The following is a 24,311-nucleotide window of genomic DNA, read 5'->3' as shown; positions in this document are numbered from 1 at the left end:
ACTATAGGCCCCCAGGTTTTATACTTTTCTCTGATATATATATTATATATTTTCTTTTTAATAGGAAAAAATAAGCAGAAAGTTTTAAATTATAAACTTCAGTCTTAATAAACAGAGCATATAACTTTTTTTTAAGACTTCACTTTTTTAAGACCAGTTTTAGGTTCATAGCAAAACTGAGAGGAAGAAGAGGAGATTCTCCTTATACTCTGTGCCCACACATGCACAGCCTCTCCATTATCAACATCCCCCAGCAGAGTGGTGCATTTGTTACAGCTGATGAACCTACAGTGACACATCACCATCCAAAGTCCATAGTTTACACTACAGTCATTCTATGGGATTGGAGAAATGTATAATGACAAATATCCATCATCATAGTACATACAGGGTACTTTCACTGCCTTAAACATCCTTTGTGTTCCACCTATCCATCTCCCCCTGCCCTACCTCAATCCCTAGTAACCATGATCTTTTTATTGTCTCCATAGCCTTGCCTTTTCTAGAATGTCATATGGTTTGTGAACAAATAAAATGTGATAGATACATATAGCAGAATTTATCAATAAAAATAAATAAAACACTGATACACACTACAATGAGGATGAACCTTGAAAACATTAAAGTGAAAGAAACCTGACACAGAAGGCTAAATATTATATGACTTCACTTACATGAAATGTCCAGAATAAGCAAATTCATAGAGACAGAAAGTAGAATAGCAGTTGTCAGGGGCTGAGATTAAGGGACAGTGGGGAGTGCCTGCTAATGGGTGACTTCTTGGGGTGATAAAAATATTCTGGAATTAGATAGTGGTGATAGTCACATAACCCTGTTAATACACTAAAACCCGCTGAATCGCACACTTTAAACGAGTGAATTTCATTGTGCGTGAATTATATAACAACAAAGGTTGTTTAACAAAAACAGCAGAGGGAGATGAAAATGTGTGCACTGTATAAGCAAATTCTTCTGACTTCACATTCTGTGGTGAAAAGTGGAAGGAGGGAGTGGGTGTGCAGATATCTCACACTAGTAAAGGGATCCCATGAAGACAGTTAAGTGCCTGCTATTTCTCAGCCATGGGATAAGCCCATTTCATTTTCTAAATAAGCTTTCTAAGGATAAACCTCAAGCCACCAGCAGGGATAAAAGCCACAGGAGCCTACAGATAAGTCCACAGGGATACTGAAGAAATGCAACCTGGAGCTTCTCATATCCCTGAAGCTGGGCTTCCCCTAGCCTCCTTCTCGAGGGTGCTAGGGCCTTACCTCTAATATCATCACTTTGAAACAGAATCCAATCCCAAAAGTTACACAAATAGATATGAAGCGAGAAGGGATATGTGTTCCTTGGGCTCTAGAACACATTCCAAGTGAAAAAAACATCATGTCATTTCCCCATATCAGTGCAATAGAATAAGGGTTTATAAGCATAACAGAGAACTCAAAAAATCAAAATGGAAAAGATTGACCTTCTTAACTTGTGATTTACTGAACACTTGGCTGTGTGCCTGGCACTTCATACAGCATCTCAGTTCATCTTCACAATAACTCTACTAAGGATGCAAGGAAAGATAAGTGATGTTAAACAACGTGCCAAAAAGCTAAGTGGAGGCACAATTCCAACCAAAGAAAATCTAGTAAAGTTAGGCAAGTTTATATAGTTAAGTTATTTTAACTGAAATTTAAGTGTACAGGGTAAAAGGATAAGGGTGTATGCAGGAACTTAGGATCTAAAGTTGCAGAAATCTCAAGTCAGGCTTGAAGCTTAATTACAATATAAAATACAATTTTTAACAGAAAAAGTAATCAATTATAGAAGAGAAATATTAACTTCCACATAAGCCGCTTGGGCCACAAGCAGCATTATTTCCCTAGTAAAATGCTACTATATTCTACTTATACAGCAATTCAAAATGTGCACTGCACTCTACCCCCACTCCCTCTGCTACCACACACATACTTGTATTCTCATTTTAGTCTCACCATAGCTGAAAAGACATCATTGTCCAACAAGGTCAGTTTGACTCCAAAGCCTAGATCCTTCACTATCACACTGTTCTGCCTCCCATAAAAAACTAGAAATTTATAACTTTTCCCAAACTGCAAACAAAATCAAAGATAAAAGTATTCTATTAAAACCACGTGGTGAATGTGTATTTATTGTATTTTTACTTTATTCTTAATTATATATTATTTATATATATATTTTTTCACTTTTTATATATATATTTAAAAATCATACGTTTACTGAACACTTAAGCAAAAAAATGAAACAAATATTTGCAATAGTATGACAGATATTTAATATGCTTTGCATCTAATTAATAAATAGCTCTTACAAATCTACTGATGACAAACAAGCCAAAAGAAAAATGGGCAAAGGATCTGAACAAGCAAAGTAAATACTGAGATATCGTAAGACTTTGCAAAGGTTAAAATACTAAAATATCCAGTGTTAGCACTGAATGTAGGGAACCCAGACCTAGCCCCCACGGCACACTGGACATGGATGCTCTTAAATGTTCTTCATTTGTACATTTATTTTAACACCTGGCAAGTGACAGGTTTGTCTCTCCCTTAAATCAACTTTTTAAGGACATCTTAATCCTTTTCATATCCCCAGTACCAACTCAGTGTCTAGCCTGTAAATGATACTAAGCAACGTGTCCATGAAATACAAAATCAGAGCAGTCAGAAATATCTGGACCAGAGATGAGAGCAAGGATAGCTAGACTCTGATATTATTTCCTAAGGCTTCTACATCTTAGCTGCTAAAGGCAAAAAAGTCAAGGAACCACCCATGATTTCTCCTTTCCCCAAAAAAACTGAAAATGGCCAGTATACACTATGAAAATTAAGCCTTAAAATTTTTCAGAAAAAATCAGTTTTTTTTTTTTTACAATTTAAAAGCTTCATAAGCAGGAATAGGTATGTTCCCTAATGAATAATCAATAAAATTGTGACTCCCAGACTTCCCATTTCTGTAATGTACCATAGTTTACTATAGCTACAACTACCTGAAGCCCATTTTTAAGGCACAATTTTTTAAAAAGCTATGCAAAAAACACTGAATCACTACATTTCTAGATGTAAGCAATGTTCCTAATATGAAAGGTTAATATATCCCAATAATTTGTAAATTAGAAAACATTTTTTGACATGTCAAATAAAATCAATGACTATAAAGAGAAAAAAATTGTCCCGATCTCCAAACATGGTCCTATTATTCCTTTTGGTGATATAGATCAAAACATAAAAATCTGTTTCCTAAGTGTATCACCAAACACTACCAAAGATAATCCAAAACAGTATAATATGATCCTTTTTAAAAGGGTATGTTGTTGGTGGGATTTCTGGTGACATATTAATCTCTCCTCCAAAGATAAAGATATGATTTTTCCCAAAAGTCACTAGACATGTGAAAAATCCTTCAATTTTTAGCATTTGTTGCTTCTACAATAAAAAAAAAGCATTCAGTTCTTCACCAAAATCAAATTCAAACAAATTTAGATCTTAATATAAACATCTCTTGGCTTTTTAAGATTCATGTTGAGTAGCATTTAATATTTAAAATATATTATACTAATTAAAGCCATTATTCTGAAATTACATAAACTCATGATTCTATAAAATCAGATAATAAAGAGCATAATTAAATAACTTTTGACTGCTACAGTTTAAAATTCAGGAAGAAAAAAATCTGCTTTCAGGTCCATAAAGAGAGGGGAAAAAACCATCCAAAAAATATTTTGTTGTCACTGCCCCCAAAGTCAAGAGGCTATAAAATGTTTCAATGCAGATAAATATTATTATGATAAATATCAGTAACTAGCCAATCACAAATGCTTAGGACTTCAGGAAAGCACAGCTAATTTTTAATTTAGTGGCATAATGTCATTTAAAATTTTCATATATGAAAAGTCAACTCTATTCTTGAATACTTGGGTAAAAGAGAACTCAGTGGAAAACTTAAAAAAATATGGTCCTCATCTTATCAAAGGAACTACTAAATAAAACCCAGCAAGAAGTAAAGGCATATTTAAATTATTAGGTAATATGAGAACATTAAGTAAATATCTTTCTTAACTAAAGAAGGAACTTTCATGTAATAATATTATACAGTAAATAAAAAAGAGAAGTTGGTTTATAAAGCAATGGGCTGATATTCATACATCTTAAGTGAGAAAAGGTACAGAGTACAGCAAGAGGTGGGAGACTTTGTGTGTGTGTATACATGAAGGTGTTTTGGGGGGTCTACATAAAAATTAGCTTTGGAAAAATACATAAGAAAGTGCTAACACTAAGGGTCTCTGTGGAGAGGGTAACAGTGTAGTGGAAGGACAGTAAAAGGGAACCTTTCCTCAGTCCACCTTTTTGTGTATTTTGAATTTTAAGCAACATCAATGTATGTGTATCAAAAGAAAAAATAAAAAGTACTTTACCTTGCACCATTGTTCCTAATGACTTCCACAGTTTCATCAACAAAATATCGATCCTTGACATATGTAAAAATATCATCACAAATTTCATGTAAGCGTGAACGATGGGTAAGGTTGGTCAAGTATAAAACTGGAATAATTAGTGGTTCTGGAAAACTCTGAAGATTCTGTCTTGCCTTTTTCTCTGACTCAAGTGCTTCCTGATAGGTCAGTCCAGGTCTACCCGTCACGGCACAACTCCACACAAGACTGTTGCACAAAATGGTTCGTTCAAAAAAGTCACTGATTAAAAAACAAAAACAAAAATCCATTACCTATCATTTCACAAATTTTATACTAAAAGCTCATATAGGATTGTGCCTTTACTGCAAAACCTTACATAGACTCACAGAACTCAAGGGTTTACTTAGTGGTCAACGTTCACATTAACACAAAGCTAAGAAAAAGTATACTTAAGCTAGACATTAATATTTTGCAATTTAAAGGTACATCAACCAAAATGGGACTTTAATTTCCATCAGTTTTGAAATCAGGAGTGAAATTAAAAATAAATGCAACCTTTCTTTTTCCTTCTAATTTTTAAGCTTTTTGTTTCAAAGCAGTGAGAACACTAGGGAATTTCAAGCACTTAACTATGAATTTTGAAAGGCTTTAACATAATAGTGAAAACTGGGAAATCTAAGTACCTTCTTAGTAAGAGAAAGTAATGAAAATATAATATATGAAAACATAATGAACAATCATGTCATTAAACAATATAAGGAGAGTTCTTAAAAATATGTTAATAGGAAAAAATACTTCCTAGTTTGATTTTCTCCTATTTTTTTAAAGTAAAAACATAGAATCAATATATATGAGCAGTCCCACTTGAGTTTAAAAAAAATAAGAAAAGGAGGAAGGAAAATAAAGATAAAGGAGCATAAAAGACTTCGGAAATGTTATAGAAAAATCAAGGTAACAGCTACAGTGGGGATGGGACTGGGGGAACATTCTACTCAGTGCTTTTCTAAACCGTTGGAATTTCTTAATACAAGTATTTATTTCTTTTCAAAAATTCTATCCAGTGTCTTTTAAAATGCAAGAGATCTATAATATCAAAATATTTTAAAGGTATATTAAATAGAAAAAACTCAAATTACTGAATAACACAATCCCATATACATTAATTATAACAAAAATGTGTGTATTTATACAAATACTATAAACAGATGTTCCTTGGAGAGAAAGGGAGTGGGGAGGAAAGAAAAGAAAAATTTCAATATTGTTTGAGTTTTTATAGTAAGCATGTACTTGCATTATTTTCATATAAAAATATTTTTTAAATAGATAGGGTTAAAAATATGCAGAAAGTTTAGCAATGGTTGCCTCCAAGGGGTAGGATATAAGTGAATATTTTTCCCTCCTTTATACTTTCATCTACTTTTCAATAATCATAAGTAATCAATCAATATAATTCACTATTCTCTTTCTCCTTCCTGAAATCCCCCTTCCTTCTTGCATTACTCTAAAAAATATTAAAACTGCTGCATGTTTACTTCCTGATTAGTGTATCTGTATAGTTTATCCCTGTAACAGTCTGATCTCCCAAGATTATTTAGTGTAAGTCCATTAAGATAGTTTCATTTTTGTATTTGTACAATAAGAAAAAATGAAATCTGTGGAATAAAGAGAAACTAATCATACTTTGACATAAATTAGATCTAAAGAGATAACATGTACATGTCAATTTAGATTATTCTAATTCAGTACAAAGATCCTTTTGAATTATGCACTGTCTAGTAGAGGAGATAATGGATGTACATCATTAAATAAAAAATAAAAAATGATTATCTTTATGAGACAGAGGCAGACATCCTTTGGGAAATCAGAGGAAGGGAAGGTAGAAAGGCAGGCAAAGGTAAAAAAAATACTAGATTTTTTAGAGAAGTGCTGTTTAACAGGTCATAAAAGAAAAGTAGTGTTGAAGAGAGAAGTACCAGAGAGAAAAAAGATGAATATAATCTGGTTCAGACATACCCAACACGTGGTTATCAGTGGTACAGAATAAAATGAATGAATGAATGAATGGATGGATGGATGGATGGATCTTGAAAGGGGTCTTAAATTTGCTGTCTAAAGCTACAGTTCACTCAGAAATCTTTCTGAAAGTTTAAAACCTTTCCTATAGGAACAAACACATCTGTAAGACTTAGCTTACCAAGCCAACACATACAGTTAGCACATGTGTTTGAGGCATATTCCTAATAATTTAAACTATATCTAAAACTATTTAAGAAAAATATACTTCAAATCCAGATATTTTACACATTAGTCTCTAAACTAGTGCTGATAGAAACAGAATGCTAGCCACATGTATAATTTAAAATTTTCTGGTGGCCATATTTAAAAGATTTAATAGAAATACTAATGAAATTAATTTTGTACATTTTATTTACCTCAATATGCCCCAAAATATTCATTTCAATCTGTGAGCAATATTAAAATATGTTTTTTCTTCTTTGGTACTAAGTCTTCAAAATTTAGTACATATTTTACATTTATTGTTCATCTTAATTCCGACTAGTTACATTTCATGTTCTTAATAACCCCCATGCCAAGTAATGGCTCCTGTACTGAACAGCACAGCTCTAGCCAGTTTGTTACTGGGTAGCCTGGGGTATTCGGTAGGTCATGGGTTATTTGGTGCCATGGCAGGTGGACAGACTTTACACTGAGCTGCAATAAATACTGTTTACATTTGTTAACACTGTTCAAAATACCAAGCAAAGCAACGGCACAAGTGCCACAAATCTCCACTGGACATGTATTTCCAGGCAGAAAAACAGGATAGTCAGTCAGTAACCAGTGATGTACAGCTGCCTCCTACACCCAGGTTTCCACACCCTCCGAACTGTTTATTTCCTTTTGTGTCTGTCTATTTTTCAAGGTTGTTGTTATATCATAGCCCTGCTGTGTATAAAGATCTAACCTCAGAAGAGGAGGGCACACTATCACAGTGGCCATTTTAAAAGGAAGGAAAAAGGCCCAAGGCTATGTTTACCTATTCACACCCTCTACCAGCATGGCCCCACCTCTAACATTATATATATACCTTCACTTTCTACCACGTGTATACTTCTGCTCTCTACCTATTTGTCATACACATTCAAATGTGTATGCTTTTGTTTGTTAATATTGAGTTCCAGGGGGTAGGTTATAGAGCTGTTTCAGTTTCTTTTAGAATAAAAAAGGATGAAACTTTTATAAGAAGCACATTTCAGTATTGTGAGCAAAAAGTTAATGAAATATAAAATACTGTCTTATATGAATACAAGCTTAGGCTAATATAGATTATTATGTCTCCGGTTTTTTACAACAATCCTCTTTCTCAGAGATAGACATGCTTCTGGCCTGGAGGCCAAATCCAGCCTTCCTCCTGCTTTTGTAATTTTATTAGAATACAACCACACCCATATCTTTAGTATTGTTTATGAATGCTTTCTCACTACATCTGCAGAGCTAGGTAGGTTCAACAAACACCCAATGGCCTTCAAAACCTAAAATAGTGACTATCTGGCCCTTTATGAAAAATTTGACTTCTTTTTTTGTTTGTTTATTGAATTAAAGTAGCAAAGAGTTTATTAGGCAGAAGTGGGAGTACACTTGGAGGGGTCCAACAGGGCAATTTGAGAAGATTTGAGAGGCCCTGTTTGGTTACAAGGATTGGGCTTTTATCGACCTCTGCACTTTAACACTATTTCTTCAGGACAAATTGTTTCTGAGTTACCAGGTTGAATATTAGTAAGAAAATGCCTCTAATATAAAGTCAACCAACTCTCTGGGGAAAAAAGAACAAAGGGCAACATACTGTTAATTTGCTGGGTATTTGGAAAACTAACAACCTAGCAGAATAAAATTAAGAATGAAGTGACATACAGGAAAAGATGCTCCACATCTCTAATCATCAGGGAAATGCAAATCAAAACAACAGTGAGTTATCACCTCACACCAGTTAAAATGGCCACTATCCAAATGACAAGAAATAACAAATGTTGGTGAGTATGTGGAGAAGTGGGAATCTTCCTACACTGTTGGTGGGAATGTAAATTGGTGTAACCACTGTGGAAAGCAGCATGGAGTTTCCTCAAAAAACAAAAAATAGAAATACCATTCAACCCAGTAATTCCACTTCTAGGAATTTACCTGAAGAAAACAAAATCCCTGATTTGAAAAGATATGTACACCCCCATCTTTAATGCTGTACTATTTGCAAGAGCCAAGATATGGAAGCAAGCTAAGTATTCATCAACAGATGGATGGATATAGAAGAGGTGGTACATACATACAACAGAATATTATTCAGCCATAAAAAGAAAAGAAATACTGCCATTTGCAACAACATGGATGGATCTAGAGGGTATTATGCTTAGAGAAATAAGCCAGGTGGAGAAAGACACATACTGTATGATTTCACTTACTCATGGAATATAAAAACAAAGCAAAACATAAGGAACAAAACAGCAATAGACTCACAGACACTGAGAAGTGACAGTGGTTACCAAGGTGGAGGGACTGGGGCAGATGCAGGGGGGAGGGGGAGGCAGGATAAAGGGACACAATAATTCACAATCACAATATAAACTGGTCAAAGGACAGTAGTACAGCATGGAGACTATAGTCAATGATTCTGTAACATATTTCTATGTTAATAGATAGTAACCTCACTAAAGGGGGTATGGATTTAATAATACAGGTAACCGCTGAACCACTGTGTTGTACATTTGAAACCAATATAAGATGGTGTATCAACTATACTTTAATTAAAAAATTTTTTTAAATGAAGTCACAAAAGACCCCAAATAGTCAAAGCAATCCTGAGAAGGAAGAATAAAGCAGTGGGGATCATGCTTCCCAACTTTAAGGTCTGCTACAAAGTCACCATAATCAAGACAATTTGGTACTGGCACGAGAACAGACCCGCAGACCAGTGGAACAGAATAGAGTCCAGATATTAACCCAAGCATATATGGTCAATTAATACACAATTAAGGAGCCATGGATATACAATGGGAAAATGACAGCCTCTTCAACAGTTGGTGTTGGCAAACTGGACAGCTACATGTAAGAGAATGAAACTGGATTACCATCTAACTCCATACACAAAAGTAAACTCAAAATGGATCAAAAACCTGAATGTAAGTCATGAAACCATAAAACTCTTAGAAAAAACATAGGCAAAAATCTCTTGGACATAAACATGATCAAATTCTTCATGAACATATCTCCACAGGCAAGGGAAACAAAAGCAAAAATAAACAAGTGGGACTATATCAAACTAAAAAGCTTCTGTACAGCAAAGGACACCATCAACAGAATAAAGAGGGCTCCTACAGTATGGGAGAATATACTCATAAATGACATATCCAGTAAAGGGTTTGATATCCAAAATATATAAAGAGCTCACATGCCTCAACAAACAAACAGCAAATAAGCCAATTAAAAAATGGGCAGAGGATCTGAACAGACATTTTTCCAAAGAAGAAATTCAGATGGCCAACAGGCACATGAAAAGGTGCTCCACATTGCTAATCAACACAGAAATGCAAATTAAAACCACGATGACGTATCACCTCACAACAGTTAGGATGGCCACCATCCAAAAGACAAACAACAAATGTTGGTGAGGATGTGGAGAAAGGGGAACCCTCCTACACTGCTGGTGGGAATGTAAATTAGTTCAACCATTGTGGAAAGCAGTATGGAGGTTCCTCAAAAAACTAAAAATAGAAATACCATTTGACCCAGGAATTCCACTTCTAAGAATTTACCCTAAGAATACAGCAGCTCAGTTTGAAAAAGACAGATGCACCCCTATATTTATCGCAGCACTATTTACAATAGCCAAGAAATGGAAGCAACCTAAGTGTCCATCAGTGGATGAATGGATAAAGAAGATGTGGTACATATACACAATGGAATATTATTCAGCCATAAGAAAACAAATCCTACCATTTGCAACAACATGGATGGAGCTAAAGGGTATTATGCTCAGTGAAATAAGCCAGGCGGAGAAAGACAAGTACCAAATGATTTCACTCATTTGTGGAGTATTAGAACAAAGCAAAAACTGAAGGAACAAAACAGCAGGAGACTCACAGAACCCAGGAATGGACTAACAGTTACCAAAGGGAAAGGGACTGGGGAGGGTGTGTGGGAAGGGAGGGAGAAGGGGAATAAGGGGCATTATGATTAACACACATAATGTAGGTGGGGGCACGGGGAAGGCAGTATTGCACAGAGAAATAGTGACTCTATAGTATCTTACTAGGCTGATGGACAGTGACTGTAATGGGGTATGTGGTGAGGAGTTGATAATGGGGGGAATCCAGTAACCACTACGTTGCTCATGTGATTATATATTGATGACACCTAAATAAATAAATAAATAAACAAACAAACAAATAAATAAATATCAACTACAAAATAAAAGAAAGAAGAAAAAAAGAATGCTCTATGCTTTTTTATATAGTCTCCTTTGCTTAAAAAATATTCTTTAGAACATTCTCTGCCTTGAGTGAGCTTTAGTCCCCCATTCTGTGTTTTGATAGCTGCATCTTTCAGGACCCATTACCCCTATTTGAGGGTTTCCTCCACTCCCAGCAGTTATCAGCTCCATTTTCTATGCTCCCACTACACTGGCTCCATAGCACATATGCAGTGTGACTTATGCCACAGTGTTGTAGACATACATTCATTTCTCACTAGAGGGATAAACTGAATCAGCATCTCCAAAATACAGTGTGAAGAGTAAACAAATGCACTCTCAGTGGCAGTCAGTCCACACTTATTTTTATGTGTATCTAAACAGAGAAAATGAGTGTATGAATGGGAAGGAGAGAGCAGAGTATCTGAATCTCAGTTTTACTATTTGTAGAATATGACTTTGGGTAAGTTACACAACCTCATTGAACCCAGTTCTCCTCTAAAATGGGGATAATGTCTCCTATAAACAGTTAATATGAAAATTATACAACATAGTAATATTGAATGCTCAGCATACTGAATATACATTCCATAAACAGTATTAATTCTTACTGTTCAGAGAGACCACTTGCAGAGAGATCCTAGAAGAATACACAGGAGAATAACTAGTAGTAGAGGAACACATAAAAGCCTTCAGAATGTCTGAACAGGAAGTTTGGTTTTGGGAAGGGCTGGCAGGAAGTGGTATTAACTGCAGAGGGATTACTATGGAACACCCAAAATCCAGTCAGGATGACCCAGTACAAAATCTTATGAACTGTTCAGTGGAAGACTGCAAGGAGGGTTGAGGATGTACAAATTCCTTATAAACAGGACTTTGATACTCTCCTCATAATAGATGGAGTCTATTTCACCACCCCTTTAGTATGGGCTGGCCTTGAAATTGGCTTTGACCAGCATAATACAGAAATAACATTGAGAGACTTCCACTCTCATCCTCTTGAAACCCTGACACCAACATGTGAAGAAGACTATGTCAGCCTTCCGAGGATAAAATACTACATGCTGAGGAAAGCTGCCCTTCCATATTAAATCATCAAGTCGTACACTTTAAATACCTTACAGTTCTACTTGTTAATAAAGCTGGAACACACACACACACACACACACACACACACACACACACACACACACACACACAGAAAGAAAAGCCATCTCAGCTCGAGGTCCCTGACATACAACTGAGGCTATCTCTTACTTCATCCAGCCTCAGCCTAGCCTCCAGCTGACTACAGCCAAGTGAACTGGCACAGAAAGACGAGCAGAAAGCACACTGGCAATCTGCACACTAGTGATCAAATAGAATGGGTGGTAATTTTGAACCACTGAGTTTATGGGGTGGCTTGTTTTACTACAATAGTTGATATATAAATTCTGTCTGAAGAAAGAATTAACACAAAACATGGTAGCCTGTTAAACAGATAAAAGCATTTAGGAATCTCTGCCATACCATCCAAGGAAAAAGGACTCATAGACCCAAATATCTGGACTACGTGGTAGTTATTTCTGAAGGGAAACTGAACTCCTAACCTGAAGACAGTAGCTATGAAGATCATCCAACTTTCCTTGAAAACTCCATGCTTACCAAACGGCCTTCTCATAACAGACTTCATACATAAATCATTATCATTAAGAGAACTGGTTTGTGTGAAAAGCATTTTTCCTCACTGTAAACTGACAGCATTCTGGCTTATACATTTAATATCTAGAGCTCAGATGCATGGAGTAGTAGTAAATAAGTCAAATCCTGGGCAGACAGTAGAGTGGTGCCTACACAAAGATCTAGGCAGCCAGCTTGATTTCAAGCAATGCCCTTTTATTCTTGATGGATACTTTGGCAAAACTAAATATCAGGAAGAATTATCCATAAGCACTGTGTGATAGTAAGAATATAAACTCTACATAGATACATGAGAATTCTAGTGTCACCAGTACTGGAGAGATGGGTTCTTTTTCTTTATATATATATTTTTAAATTGAAATATAGTTGATAAAACAATGTTTTATCGATTTCAAGTGTATAGCACAGTGATTTGACAACTGTATTCATTACCAATGCGCACCACAGTAAGTGTAGTTACCATCTGTCAAAACACAGGAATATTACATTATTGACTATGTTCCCTATGCTGTACCTTCATCCCCATGACTAATTTATTTTATAATTGTAATTCTGTACCTCTTTATTCCCTTCACAATAGGTGAATTTCAACACTGATTTTGGACTTACTCTCCCTACCCTAACCCCAGCTTCCTCATCTGTAAAAGAGGGCTATTGAAAGGACTGAATTAACAAATGAGGAGCTGATGAACAATGAAAATTGGATGCCTTATAAACTTGTCAAACAGCTTTTACTGGAAAACAAGGCTGAAACAGAAGCTGGTCTCTCAGTGATGCTGTGGAAGAGTTTCCTGTGTTTTGTATGAAAAGCATGACTCACGTAAAGATGGGAAATACATTCCAATTCCAAGGGTCTACATGGCTAAAAAAGTTTTTTGATTTAGGAATTGAATCACTGGGTAATACAACAAACTATTCTCCTATCCCACACATCTAGAATTTCTGGAATTTAGACATGACTATAGCATTTTTTTAAAACAATCCAGTCAAAAAAATATTAAAAATAAAATTGTTGTCAGCTAATCAAATTACAGAATGTATTTTTATCTTAAGAGATTAAATTATGTACTTTATTCTTTTCTCTGTACTTATATTCCATTGTATACATACTACAATTTCTTTATCCATTCATCCCTCAATGGACACTTGTTTCCTTATCTAGGCTATTGTAAATAATCCTGCAACAGACATGGGTGCGTGTGTCCATCTTTCTGAGTTGTGTTTTTGTTTCATTCAGATAAATACCCAGAAGTGGAATTACTATATCATATAGTAGTTCTATTTTTAATTTTTTTGAGGCACCTCCAAACTGTCATCCACAGGTGACTATACCAGTTTACATTCCCACCAATAGGGAACAAGGGTTCCCTTTCTCCACATCCTAGCCAACAATTGTTATTTCTAGTTTTTTTGATAATAGCCATACTAATAGGTGTGAAATGGTAGCTCACTGTGGTTTTATTTGCATTTATTTCCCTGATGATTAATGATGTAGGGCATCTTTTCACGTACCTGTTGGACAACTGTCTCCTTTGGAAAAATAACTATTCAGATCTTTTGCCCATTTTAAAATCAGATTGTATTATTTTTGCTATGAGTTGTTTGAGTTCTTTATATATTTTGGATATTAGCCCATTATCAGATACATGATTTGCACTTATTTTTTCCCACTTAGTAGGTTGACTTTTCATTTTGTTGATCATTTCCTTTGCTGTGCAGAAGCTTTTTAATTTAGTGTAGTTCCACGTGTTTATTTTTGCTTTTGCTGCTTTTGCTTTTGCTGTCAGATTCAAAAAATCAACACTAGGACCTGTGTCAAGGAGCTTACTGCCTGTTTCCTTCTGGAGTTTTATGGCTTCAGGTCTTATGTTCAAATCTTTAATCCATTTTGAGTTAATTTTTATATATGATGTAATAGTGGTCCAGTTTAATTCTTCTGCACATTGACTTAAGTATTTGCCTACAGTTAATGAGCTATTTTTTGTGAGACTTCTTGACTTACAGAAAACAGGTAAGAGTTGGCAATTAGTTAAAGAGCATATAGTTCAAACAAACAAAATAAGGGAGTCTCTATAATTGCTAAGGACTCCATCCTGGTCATAGTCCCTGTCTGAAAGAACTCAGGGTCTGGGAAAAGAGAAAATGTGAGGCAACAAATACATTGCATTACAGTACAATAGTAGCAGATGTTACACGAAGATAAAATGGAGGGAGTGATCATTGCTGACTACAAGGACAAAGGAGGAAGTGTTAAGCTATAAATCAGGTAACATAAAGACAAAAGTATTTAGCAATTAAAAGGTCACTGGCAACCTCTACTAACCAGAGTTAGAAGCAGAAGTTACTTTGCATTGCATTGCAGTGAATAAGGGGAGGGAAGTATAGAAAATCTGAGACTTACTAGAGAAAGTTACAGTCAAGCAATCAAAACCTGAGCAAATAGGAAAGCATATTCAAAATAATGCACTTAAAGGATAAATCTTCAAATTCACATAAACCAACTGGTGATTTAATGAATCAGTGAAAACAAAGGTTTTCTTCATAGTTTCATCAGACTTGTATCAAGGGTCGGATTACCACAATACTGTAACCACATGCTATCCACCATGAATGCATTTTGGGAAAGATCTCTTTGTCATCATCTATGAGAAATAGAAAGTAATCCCAAATTTAACACAACTAAATGGCAGTCTTCCAATTTTGCCATTTCAAAGTCATAAACATTAATACTACCTAAGAACACCAGTAGCTCTGCTTCAGGGTAAATGATTAAATATCATTTTATACTTAAAATATTAAATATTATCAGGGTAAATGATTAAATATCTTTACTCCCAAACCAAACACCTCTCCTAAACTGCTTGTAAGTTCCAAAAACCTAAACACCTCAGAGCACAGATAAAACAATAACCTAAAAAACTAGTTATTAAATTTTTTAAAAATGTCATAAGACTATAAAGGACACAGTTCCTTAATATTAGTGGAAGGTAGTTAAGTTGGAATAACAAAAATCTTTTCATTTCTGCATTTCAGATTTCTCCATGATTACAATAAATCATTAAGAACCAAAGTGTATGAAAAGTGTTTAATTCAGAATGGGTAACAGTCATATTCATTCCCTCTCCTAAAGTGAGAAGAGCCTCTTTAAAAGATGATTGATTGTCTCAAAGGAGAAGTTTGAAATTTAAGCCTGTTTCCTGTGTTGGCACTCTTGAATATAATTTTTTAAAAATTTGGAATTACCATGTATTTTAACTTAAAAAAAATCCTTGTCAAGTTACCTAATCCAAATTCACTTAAGTATTTACAAGAGTGAACTCTATTTGAGTAACAAAACAAGTCTGTACAGGAGCAGAGTAAGATGTTCACTCCTATTTAAAAGTACTGCTTGCTGAAAAATTTCTCTAGATGTAACATGTTTATGTGTAACTTTCTGTGGAGCTGAAGAAAAAGAAGGCTTACCTTAAAAGAAAAGCGCAGACGAATTGACTTTTCTAACTTCACTACCCATTCCTCAGACAGGTGCAGTTTGCCTAAAGCCCTCCCTCGATGAAGCAAGCCCCCACTCAGAAAAAGTGCCTCCCACACACGATTTATTTGGTTGCTGTAACACTTGGTTCCTAAGCCACAAACGGATTCCTTCTCAGTGGAGAGGATAAGCGTCAGAAAGAGTCTCAGGCTGTTTCAGTGACTGATCAATTCAGGTTCTCACTTGGGGATCCTGTTTAAACACAGATCTCTAAAACACTCCGTGATGTGGAATCCCAAGACAAGGTATATCCTACGATTAAACAGTCGAGGCACTTAAAATTTAAGGGTTGAAACTACCCACACAGCCTGTTCGGATTCTTATCAAAACAATAGCGTGTGGCACACGTCAGGCGGCCCACAGGCGCAGGGGGATAAAGAAGAGACTGTCTGAGGCTGGAGTTGAACTTGTCTTAACCCCCACCCCCAACTCCCACCGCCACCCGGCCACGAGAAAGTGAAAACCAGGGGCGCCCAGGGCCCTGCTCTCTCCTCCTCCTCTTCCCCCCGCCCGGCCCGGACGTCTTCCTCACCCGGTCTCCCGGGGGCGGGGACGCTGAGTTCCCCGGGGCCCCGAGTTAGTCACCCAGAAGAGGCGGTGACAGAGGGCAAGGCTCGCGTCGTGCACTCAGAGGCCTAGCCACACCGGGCGGGAGGCCGCTGGCCGGGGTTCTCGGGTCCCGGTTCCCGGACCCCCCGACCCCTCTTTCCCGATTTTAACCCCGCTCGCTCCCTCCCGCCCCTACACTAGGCAGCTCCGACGTCAGGCTCCACGCTCCACCGAGGAAACGACGCCCAGCCGGCCGTTTCCTGTCCCCGGGGCGGGGATTCCCTCTCCGGGCCGGGGGCTGGTGGCCCTGTGCCGCTGACCCGAGCGGGGATCCCGGAACTGGCCCCAGAGAGCGCGTGTGGCCGCGGCGGGGAGGAGCGAGGCGGGGAGTTTCCGCCGGCCGCGGCTGGGTGGCAGCCGCAGCTAGGAGCGGTCCCTGTGGCCGGCCAGGGACCCCAGCCTCCTCCACCGTAGCCCGCTCTCCCCATGCGTGCCGCAGCGGGCCGGAGCCCTGGAGCCCCGCGCAGTCACCGGCTCGGGCTCGGGGGACAAACGCTGGCCCGCTGCCACCCGTCACTTTCAAGTGGCCCCGCGAGGAGCCCAGGGCCAGGAAAAGGAGAGAGACAAAAGGACTGGGAAGGGAGTCCCCGCACGCCACGGCACCCCCGCGCCGGCCCGGCCCTTACTCGTAGTGGCGGAAGATCTCGTTGGTGACTTTACAGTAGAAAACTTCCTCGTCCGGCCGCAGGTCCGCGGGCGGCTTCTGTCTCACAAACGGCTTTCGGTGTAGCAGCGGCATCTCCCGTCCGCCCGCGGGCTCGCCCGGACCCTCGGCCGCCCGCGCCGGCTCCGCTTCCCTATCAAAATTGGAGGGAAAGGAAAGCCGGTAAGGTGGGGAGCGCTCGGCGGCGGCGTGGGCCGGTCCGTGCGCCGGGGAAGCTCGGCTGCCTTTTGTGTGACTGTCGCGCCTGCCGCTGCTGCGGTACTGCGCGAGCGGAGCCACCGCCGCCTCTGCCCTCCCCGCGCGCCCAACCTCCGTACGCCCCGCAGCCGGCTCACAATGGGGCCGCACGCCCTGCCGCGGGCGGGCGGGCGGTGCGGGAGCGGCGGCCCCCTCCCCCCGCGCCGGCTCCCAGCCCTCCGCCGCCGCCGCCGCCGCCGCAGGGCTCACAACGTGCTTGGCGCGCAGCCTGCCGGCCCGACGCCGCGAAAGAGCTCCCTGCGGGCGGACCCCGGCGCCGCTCCGCTTTGTTTCCCCGCTCGCCTCCGCTTCCCTGCGGAAGCCGGCCGGCTGCGGAGCGCCCACACGGAGCCCCTCACCTGCGAGCACGCCGACGGCCACTTCTCCACCTTCTCAACTACAAAAACAGCGAGCGGAGGCTCTGTCCTCCCCCAGGGGGGTCGCTCCTTGCCGGCCCCGCCGCGCCGCCGGCCCCCGCTCTTCCCGCTGCCACGGCCTGGCTCCTCGCGGGGGATCGCGTCCCACCGCCACTTCTCCGCCTCTCGGAGCTCCGGGGAAGTTTCTGATCTACTTTCAGCTCTGAAGGAGGAAGAGCTGTTGGGAGGAGCTTTTCACTTCTCGCTTCTACCTTTTTATTGGCTACTCGATGACTTTTACAGCCTGTCACTGATACAGGAAGAGACGGCGGAGAGCCTGGGAGAGCTACATTATTAATTAATGGAGCAACCCCTTGTGAAGAATCAGAAGCATCCTCCATGTTTGAGGTTATCAGCCAAAAGATCTAGGGAAAGCTCTGGGGTTTCAGAAACACGTGGCTAACAAAGTACAGCCTTCCTCTTCGAGTCTGGCACCATCGCTTCGTTACACTATGGGAAAAGATTCCAATTAACATTGAACTTATATTTTAAAAATGAGAAGAGAAATGAGGCATAAGAAAAAGTATTTTGATGTTTTCTTTAAATTAGAATTTTCCTGTCTAAAAAATACTGTGCTTGAAAAGAAAATGCCTTTCTTGACAGCAGTTCTCGGGTAATTCAAAGACTCAGCAGAGGAAAAGACCAAAAAAGTACGTGTTCGAAGGTATGTCTGTAGGACCCCCGACATATTTAGAGCTAAAAACTTACACCTTTAAAAACGAATATTTAGGATACGCTGAAAATATTTTGCAAAGGATCAATATTTAATCACTCAGAAGTTTAAAGATTATGGATTTACTGGTGAAATTTCCTCTAAAGCAACTTTTCCATTTGTTCATTTCCAATTGTGAAGCTAATTTTAATGTATATAATACATGTGTCTTTTGAATTAAAAGCATTTTTGAAGTTACTTTGTTTTAAATCGTCTTTTTTGCCCTTGACATGTGTTTATTTGCAGATTAACATAGAAGAACGAATCTAAGAGTAAGTTTGAAAAACAGTCAACAAAGATGGTAACTACCAATACTGTGAAATGTTCATAATTATAGAAACAATGTGGCATCATCTTTATATCTTCAAATTAAGTACATGTGTATTTTGGAGCAGAAAATGTAAGGAATCTCAAGAGTTGTCACTTTTTAACTTCTTTTCAAGATACTTTTACATTGGTTACTAGCAAAATAAAATTTTGTGAGATGCACAATATGCCTTGAGCTTCTTAAAAATCATTAATAAAATTAATGCACTTGACGTATGAATATATGTCACAGAGGCTTGGAAGTGCTCTCAGTATCAAGTATATTCTTTAGCCTTAAAAAAAAAATGCACTTGAAAATGTGATATTTTAAACTGGCCTCTAACTGATACACTAAGTGACAATTTATAATTCTCTGCATAAAAACTATTAATTTTCCTAGTGAAAACTTTAGAGCTCAAAAAGGTAGACTCAAAAGGGGGGCAAAACGGGTGGATAATTTTCAACTGATACTAAAGTATCACTTTCACAATTCAAAATCCCAATTTATTTGTTAAGCTAAAAACAGGTGAAATTTTCTCTGACTATGTAGCATTTATATTTCTGAGTGTCACTATTTGATAAACCGTTAAAAACAGTTTTGTTAAAATCATAAAAAAATAGTAATGTTGATTTTATTAAACACAAACTTTTAAACAATTGGATGTTTTAATACTAACAAAACTGAAATTTTATGGTACTTCATCAAAATACTATCATACAAAATTTCCCTACTACCATAATCAAAATTCAATAGTATCCTAACTCAATTCTCTAAGTTACATACATAGAATTATTTTAATGTGTGATTTTCAATTTGTGTTATACATAGTTGTTCATTATTAACTCACAATCATGTAAGTTTAGTAAATTATAATGAACATTTTTAAAAGTTCAGTTTTGATGTGTTCATAATACTTGATCAAATTACTAGCATACCTAACCTAGCTCAAAATAACAAAGTTATACTACATACACATTTACTACTAAAAGATGACCTAATGTATTGTTTATTTCATATTTTTGGTATCATGGTTACTTCCTTGCTTATTAATTACTGTTTCTAGGCTTTTGAGAGTGAGAAACTTATTGCTATATTCAGAAACTAAAGTTTACTGTCATGAAATAGGACTTGGTGTAAAAAAACTGGAAATATTGTAAAGGAAACTTTGAAAGACTATCACAGAAAAAGACAATAAAATTGAAATAATTTAAAATTTTAACAATTTAATTCAACTAAACACTTATCAGACTCCTCTTATGTGCCAAGACACTGTACTAGCTAATGTATAGGATACGATAAAAATGTGTCCTCACCTCAAACAATGTACAGTCTTGTAGGGAAGAGATTATGTAAAGCGAGCCAATACAAGAATTACGTGAGTCCTAATGGTCATGATTAGTATAATGCAAAAAGAGAAGTAGCAAAGTTGAGAAGAAAACATAGAAAGGTAGAAAGAGGACCCAGGATTGGTCCTATGAAGGCATCCAGGTGGCATGATTTGAAGGGCAACATTAGGCACCCCTGTGGGTGAAGACACCAATGGCCCCTGTTTAAATGTAAAATGTAAATATACTAGTTAGGCAGGACATACAGTAATCTAATATTATCAAGGCATAGTTTAATATTTGAAAAGAAATACTGCCTTAGATAGGTAAACACTAAACAGGACTATTAAATATATATATATTTAAATATTTGAGCTAGAACAGAATACTTTTCCTGTCTTCTTCTGACTGATTAAAAAAGGCTTTACTTAGAAGGTTTGGAAGACAGTAATTCCTTAGAGCTATAAGAAACCTTTGGGAACTCTTCTCTCATTTTGCAGCTGAGGAAACTGAAGCTTAGGAACTAGAATCCAGTCTCTTTAGACCATGCTGATCTCCCTTGGAGTTAATAATATCTAATTTTCTTGTATACCCCACTCATATTCTATCTACAAATGAGCTAAAATACCAATTCAACTCCTTCCTAAACTGCTAAAATGTATAAGGGAATAAGATATATTACTCATGATCAGAAATAATTTATTTTTGAGAATAATCCAGGAAAACTGGTGGTAATAAAAATTTTTAATTTCTCTAATTGAACAACCGATGAGTCCTGTCTCCATGCTTCAGTTAACACATTTAATAAATATAAACATTTCATGTCCCTTACCTCTAAGTAGCAGTTATAAAAGTAAAGTATAGCTGCTTTGAGCTCTTCTGAGAAAGATGTCTTATAAAAACATGCAAGGAATGTCTTTAACTTCATAACTTCTTTCCTCAATATCTCTATCTGACACCTGTCTCAACCTTTCTATGTTCTCTTTTTAACATCTTTCTAATTCATGACATTTTACCTATAAAAGATTTCTATACATTGTTCTTTAGAAGCAATGAATATGTTTCCTCTAATAACTGAAACCACTGGCCTAGAGTGGTTCTAGACCTTAGCTGCCCATTGAAATCACCAGGGGGCTTTTGAAAAACACTGATGCCTGGGCTATACCCTAAACCACTTAAAAATAATATCTGGGGTAGGCATCCAGGCATTTGGAGTTTAAAAATCTATTCAGGTGATTCTAATGAACTGCCAATGCCAAGAACTGTTATACGTAGAGAGATTGGATTGTTAATGCTAAAGTGGTAATGTTGGCAAATTTGGAATGCAGTTTTAAATTCAACCCCTCGGGATTAAATCCCTGAATTACAGGGTGGTAGTAGCCGTTGGAAGAATAGTCTATGACCATCATAATCACAGTACTAGTTTACATTTAATGACTGCTTCCTGTTTGTCAAGTTTTGTGCAAAGGGCTTTAATGAATCATCTCATGAAATTCTTACAACAAACTAAGTACTATTTATCATTACCATTTTACAGATGAAGCCACTGAAGCCCAGAGAGGTTAATTAAGTAGCATACCCAAGGTCATACAGCCCAGAAGCAGAAAAGCCCAAATTATCAACTCCAAAGTCCAGGCTCTTTACTGCTGCTCTCTCTTCCCATGGGACTGATTTGCTAATCTACCTCAGATATAAACTGAAACAGGGAACTTGATCCGGTGCACTAACCAATTTAGAACTTGTAATGATTAAGAATATTAGTCATAAAAGTACTAAAGGGAACCATGAAGAATTCAAAAAATTATCTCAGAGTGGGGAAAGCCTAAGTATAGCACAAAGCCCAGAATCCATAAAGATAATTCTAAATAAAAATAAGAAATGTCTGCAATGACAAAAGCTATCATTAACAAAGCTGGAAGACAAACATTAGATTGGGAGAAATTATCTGCAACTCACTGACAAAGGCTAATTTCCCATTTCCCATTATCTAAGTAGTAATAAATCACAATAACCCAAGAGAAACAGAAAAGAAAATACAAATGGCTTTAAAACATATAAAAATAAGAGAAGTGCATAATAAGAGAAATGCCAATTTAAACTATACCAAGATGACATTTTTTCATCCTTCATATGTGCAAAGATCATCATATGTTGGTAAGTCTGTGGGGGAAATAAACACAGCCTCTACTAGGGGAAAATCGGCAACACTGATCCAAAATCACAAATCCACATAGAAGTTCCATCTCTAGGAAGATACCTCACAAATATATTTGAATACTAGACTCTTTATTTTGGCTTTGTTAGGAATAACATAATACTAAAATTAATGGAAATGTCCCCCATAATTAAATAAATTATGATATGTCCATACAATGGAATAGCATGCAGACATAAGACAGAATGAGTGAGTATCTAAAAGAAAAGCAAGGTGTGGAAAAATATGTTGGGAGGGGTTTATATATATATATATATTTGCTTGATACATAAAATGTATCTCGAAGTACACACAGGAAAATAACACACTGGTTGCCTCTGGGAAAAGACTTGCTAGGGCACAGGGATGAAAGGAAGACTTAACTATAGAAAGATGAGTAAAAATTAAGATGGAGTAGACAGTAATGAGGCAGGTCAGGACAGATAGCTGATGTAATAAAGTCTTTCCACTTCACAATTGGAAGTTAGTTTAGAACTGCAAATAAAAAGTAAAAATGTCTGTGTCAAATATTTTACAGTGCTTCACATAATACATTTCCCATGATAGGAGTTCAATACGTATTTGTTGAATGGATGAATAGTCTGATGGACATACAAAATACAAATTTAATTTGATCACAGTGAAATAAATAGAATCCGATGAATGCCTGCTTTTATCTTAACCTGGGAATAGAATTTAGATTACACATTTCTGAAGAAGTTTCTCTAGGTTGCTTATGTTAATAATTAGTTATAAACCAATTTACAGAACAAATCATGCTATGTTCCACCAAATAGATTTACTATTGTTCTAAACAGACATACAAGGAACAAGCCTTTAAATTACAGAGTTCTTTTTCTTTTCTTTTTTTTATCAACTGCAAAACTATTTTTTAAGTTTTAGTTTATCTGTTGTAAATTAGCTCTCAGATAAAAGTTTCACTAAAATTTGCCATCTCATTTACTGGCTAAGTCCAGTATACTGGAGTACAAAATAGTGGAATATATTTTGTTTCTTTTTTCTTTTACTTTAGTGTCCAGGCTATAACCTACTATTAGATATCATTTTAAGTTATTACAATGAAAAAAAATTTTTTTTAAGATTTACTACAAAGCCTGGAACACAGTAGAAACTCAAGACCTATTGTAGAAGTTGTATGTTCTTTCACTTAAAAAAAAATCTTAATCATTAATATTTGTAATATTCAATTTAAAGTATTTATAGTTAGGACCATATCATTTTTTACCAGTTAGTTCATGTTGTTGAAGCATGGTATTAACAATATCAATACTGAAAGTCTGACACCAATAACTAGCTCCATATCTCATATATCCATACACTGACTCCCTGGCAGTTGTGGGTGAAGAGATAGAATTAAGACAATTAAAATTCTGCACTCAGTTTTGAACATACAATTAAATTCTCATCTAGAGTTTCTGTTGAAATATGTACTAATGCTATAGGTGCTATAAAATAAAAAATTTAGTGTTTTCTTTTTATTTCTGTTGGCCATCGTTATATCTGGAACTACCCTATTTTCTCTAGTTGAAATGTTTAGGTCAAAATACCCATCCGTGATTTCCTTAGCACAACTCTTGTGTCACTCCAAGCTACAAGTAAACTATTTCTTAAGAACTTTTTAGCATTTAAACACAACATCCCTGGCATCTAGGAACCAGTTACCTACCAAACAAGCATCTTGTCTATTTCAAGTACAAAAACCAATTCTGC

The 24,311-nt window shown here is 37.1% G+C and overlaps 1 protein-coding gene across 4 annotated transcripts in view; it reads right to left on the bottom strand.

Moving 5' to 3' along the window:
- The window catches only part of BAZ1A (bromodomain adjacent to zinc finger domain 1A), a 132,804-nt gene extending 115,321 nt beyond the window's left edge, over nt 1–17,483 (bottom strand). For 2 of the 4 annotated variants that reach the window (XM_057488500.1, XM_036881254.2), the window contains exons 1-2: nt 17,352–17,483; nt 4,448–4,726 (exon numbers count right to left, since the gene is read on the bottom strand). In XM_057488500.1, the coding sequence (XP_057344483.1) occupies nt 4,448–4,726; nt 17,352–17,464 (392 nt within the window). In that variant the 5' untranslated portion in view covers nt 17,465–17,483. The remainder of the gene's footprint in view (nt 1–4,447; nt 4,727–17,351) is intronic. The other 2 variants (XM_036881253.2, XM_057488501.1) reach the window with 2 other exon arrangements.
- Between the last annotated feature and the right edge of the window lie 6,828 nt (nt 17,484–24,311).

This window comes from Manis pentadactyla, chromosome 11, assembly GCF_030020395.1.
Source record: "Manis pentadactyla isolate mManPen7 chromosome 11, mManPen7.hap1, whole genome shotgun sequence".
Lineage (NCBI taxonomy): Eukaryota > Metazoa > Chordata > Mammalia > Pholidota > Manidae > Manis > Manis pentadactyla.
The sequence above is the reverse complement of the archived record's forward strand: the minus strand, read 5'-3'. Positions and strand labels throughout refer to the sequence as shown.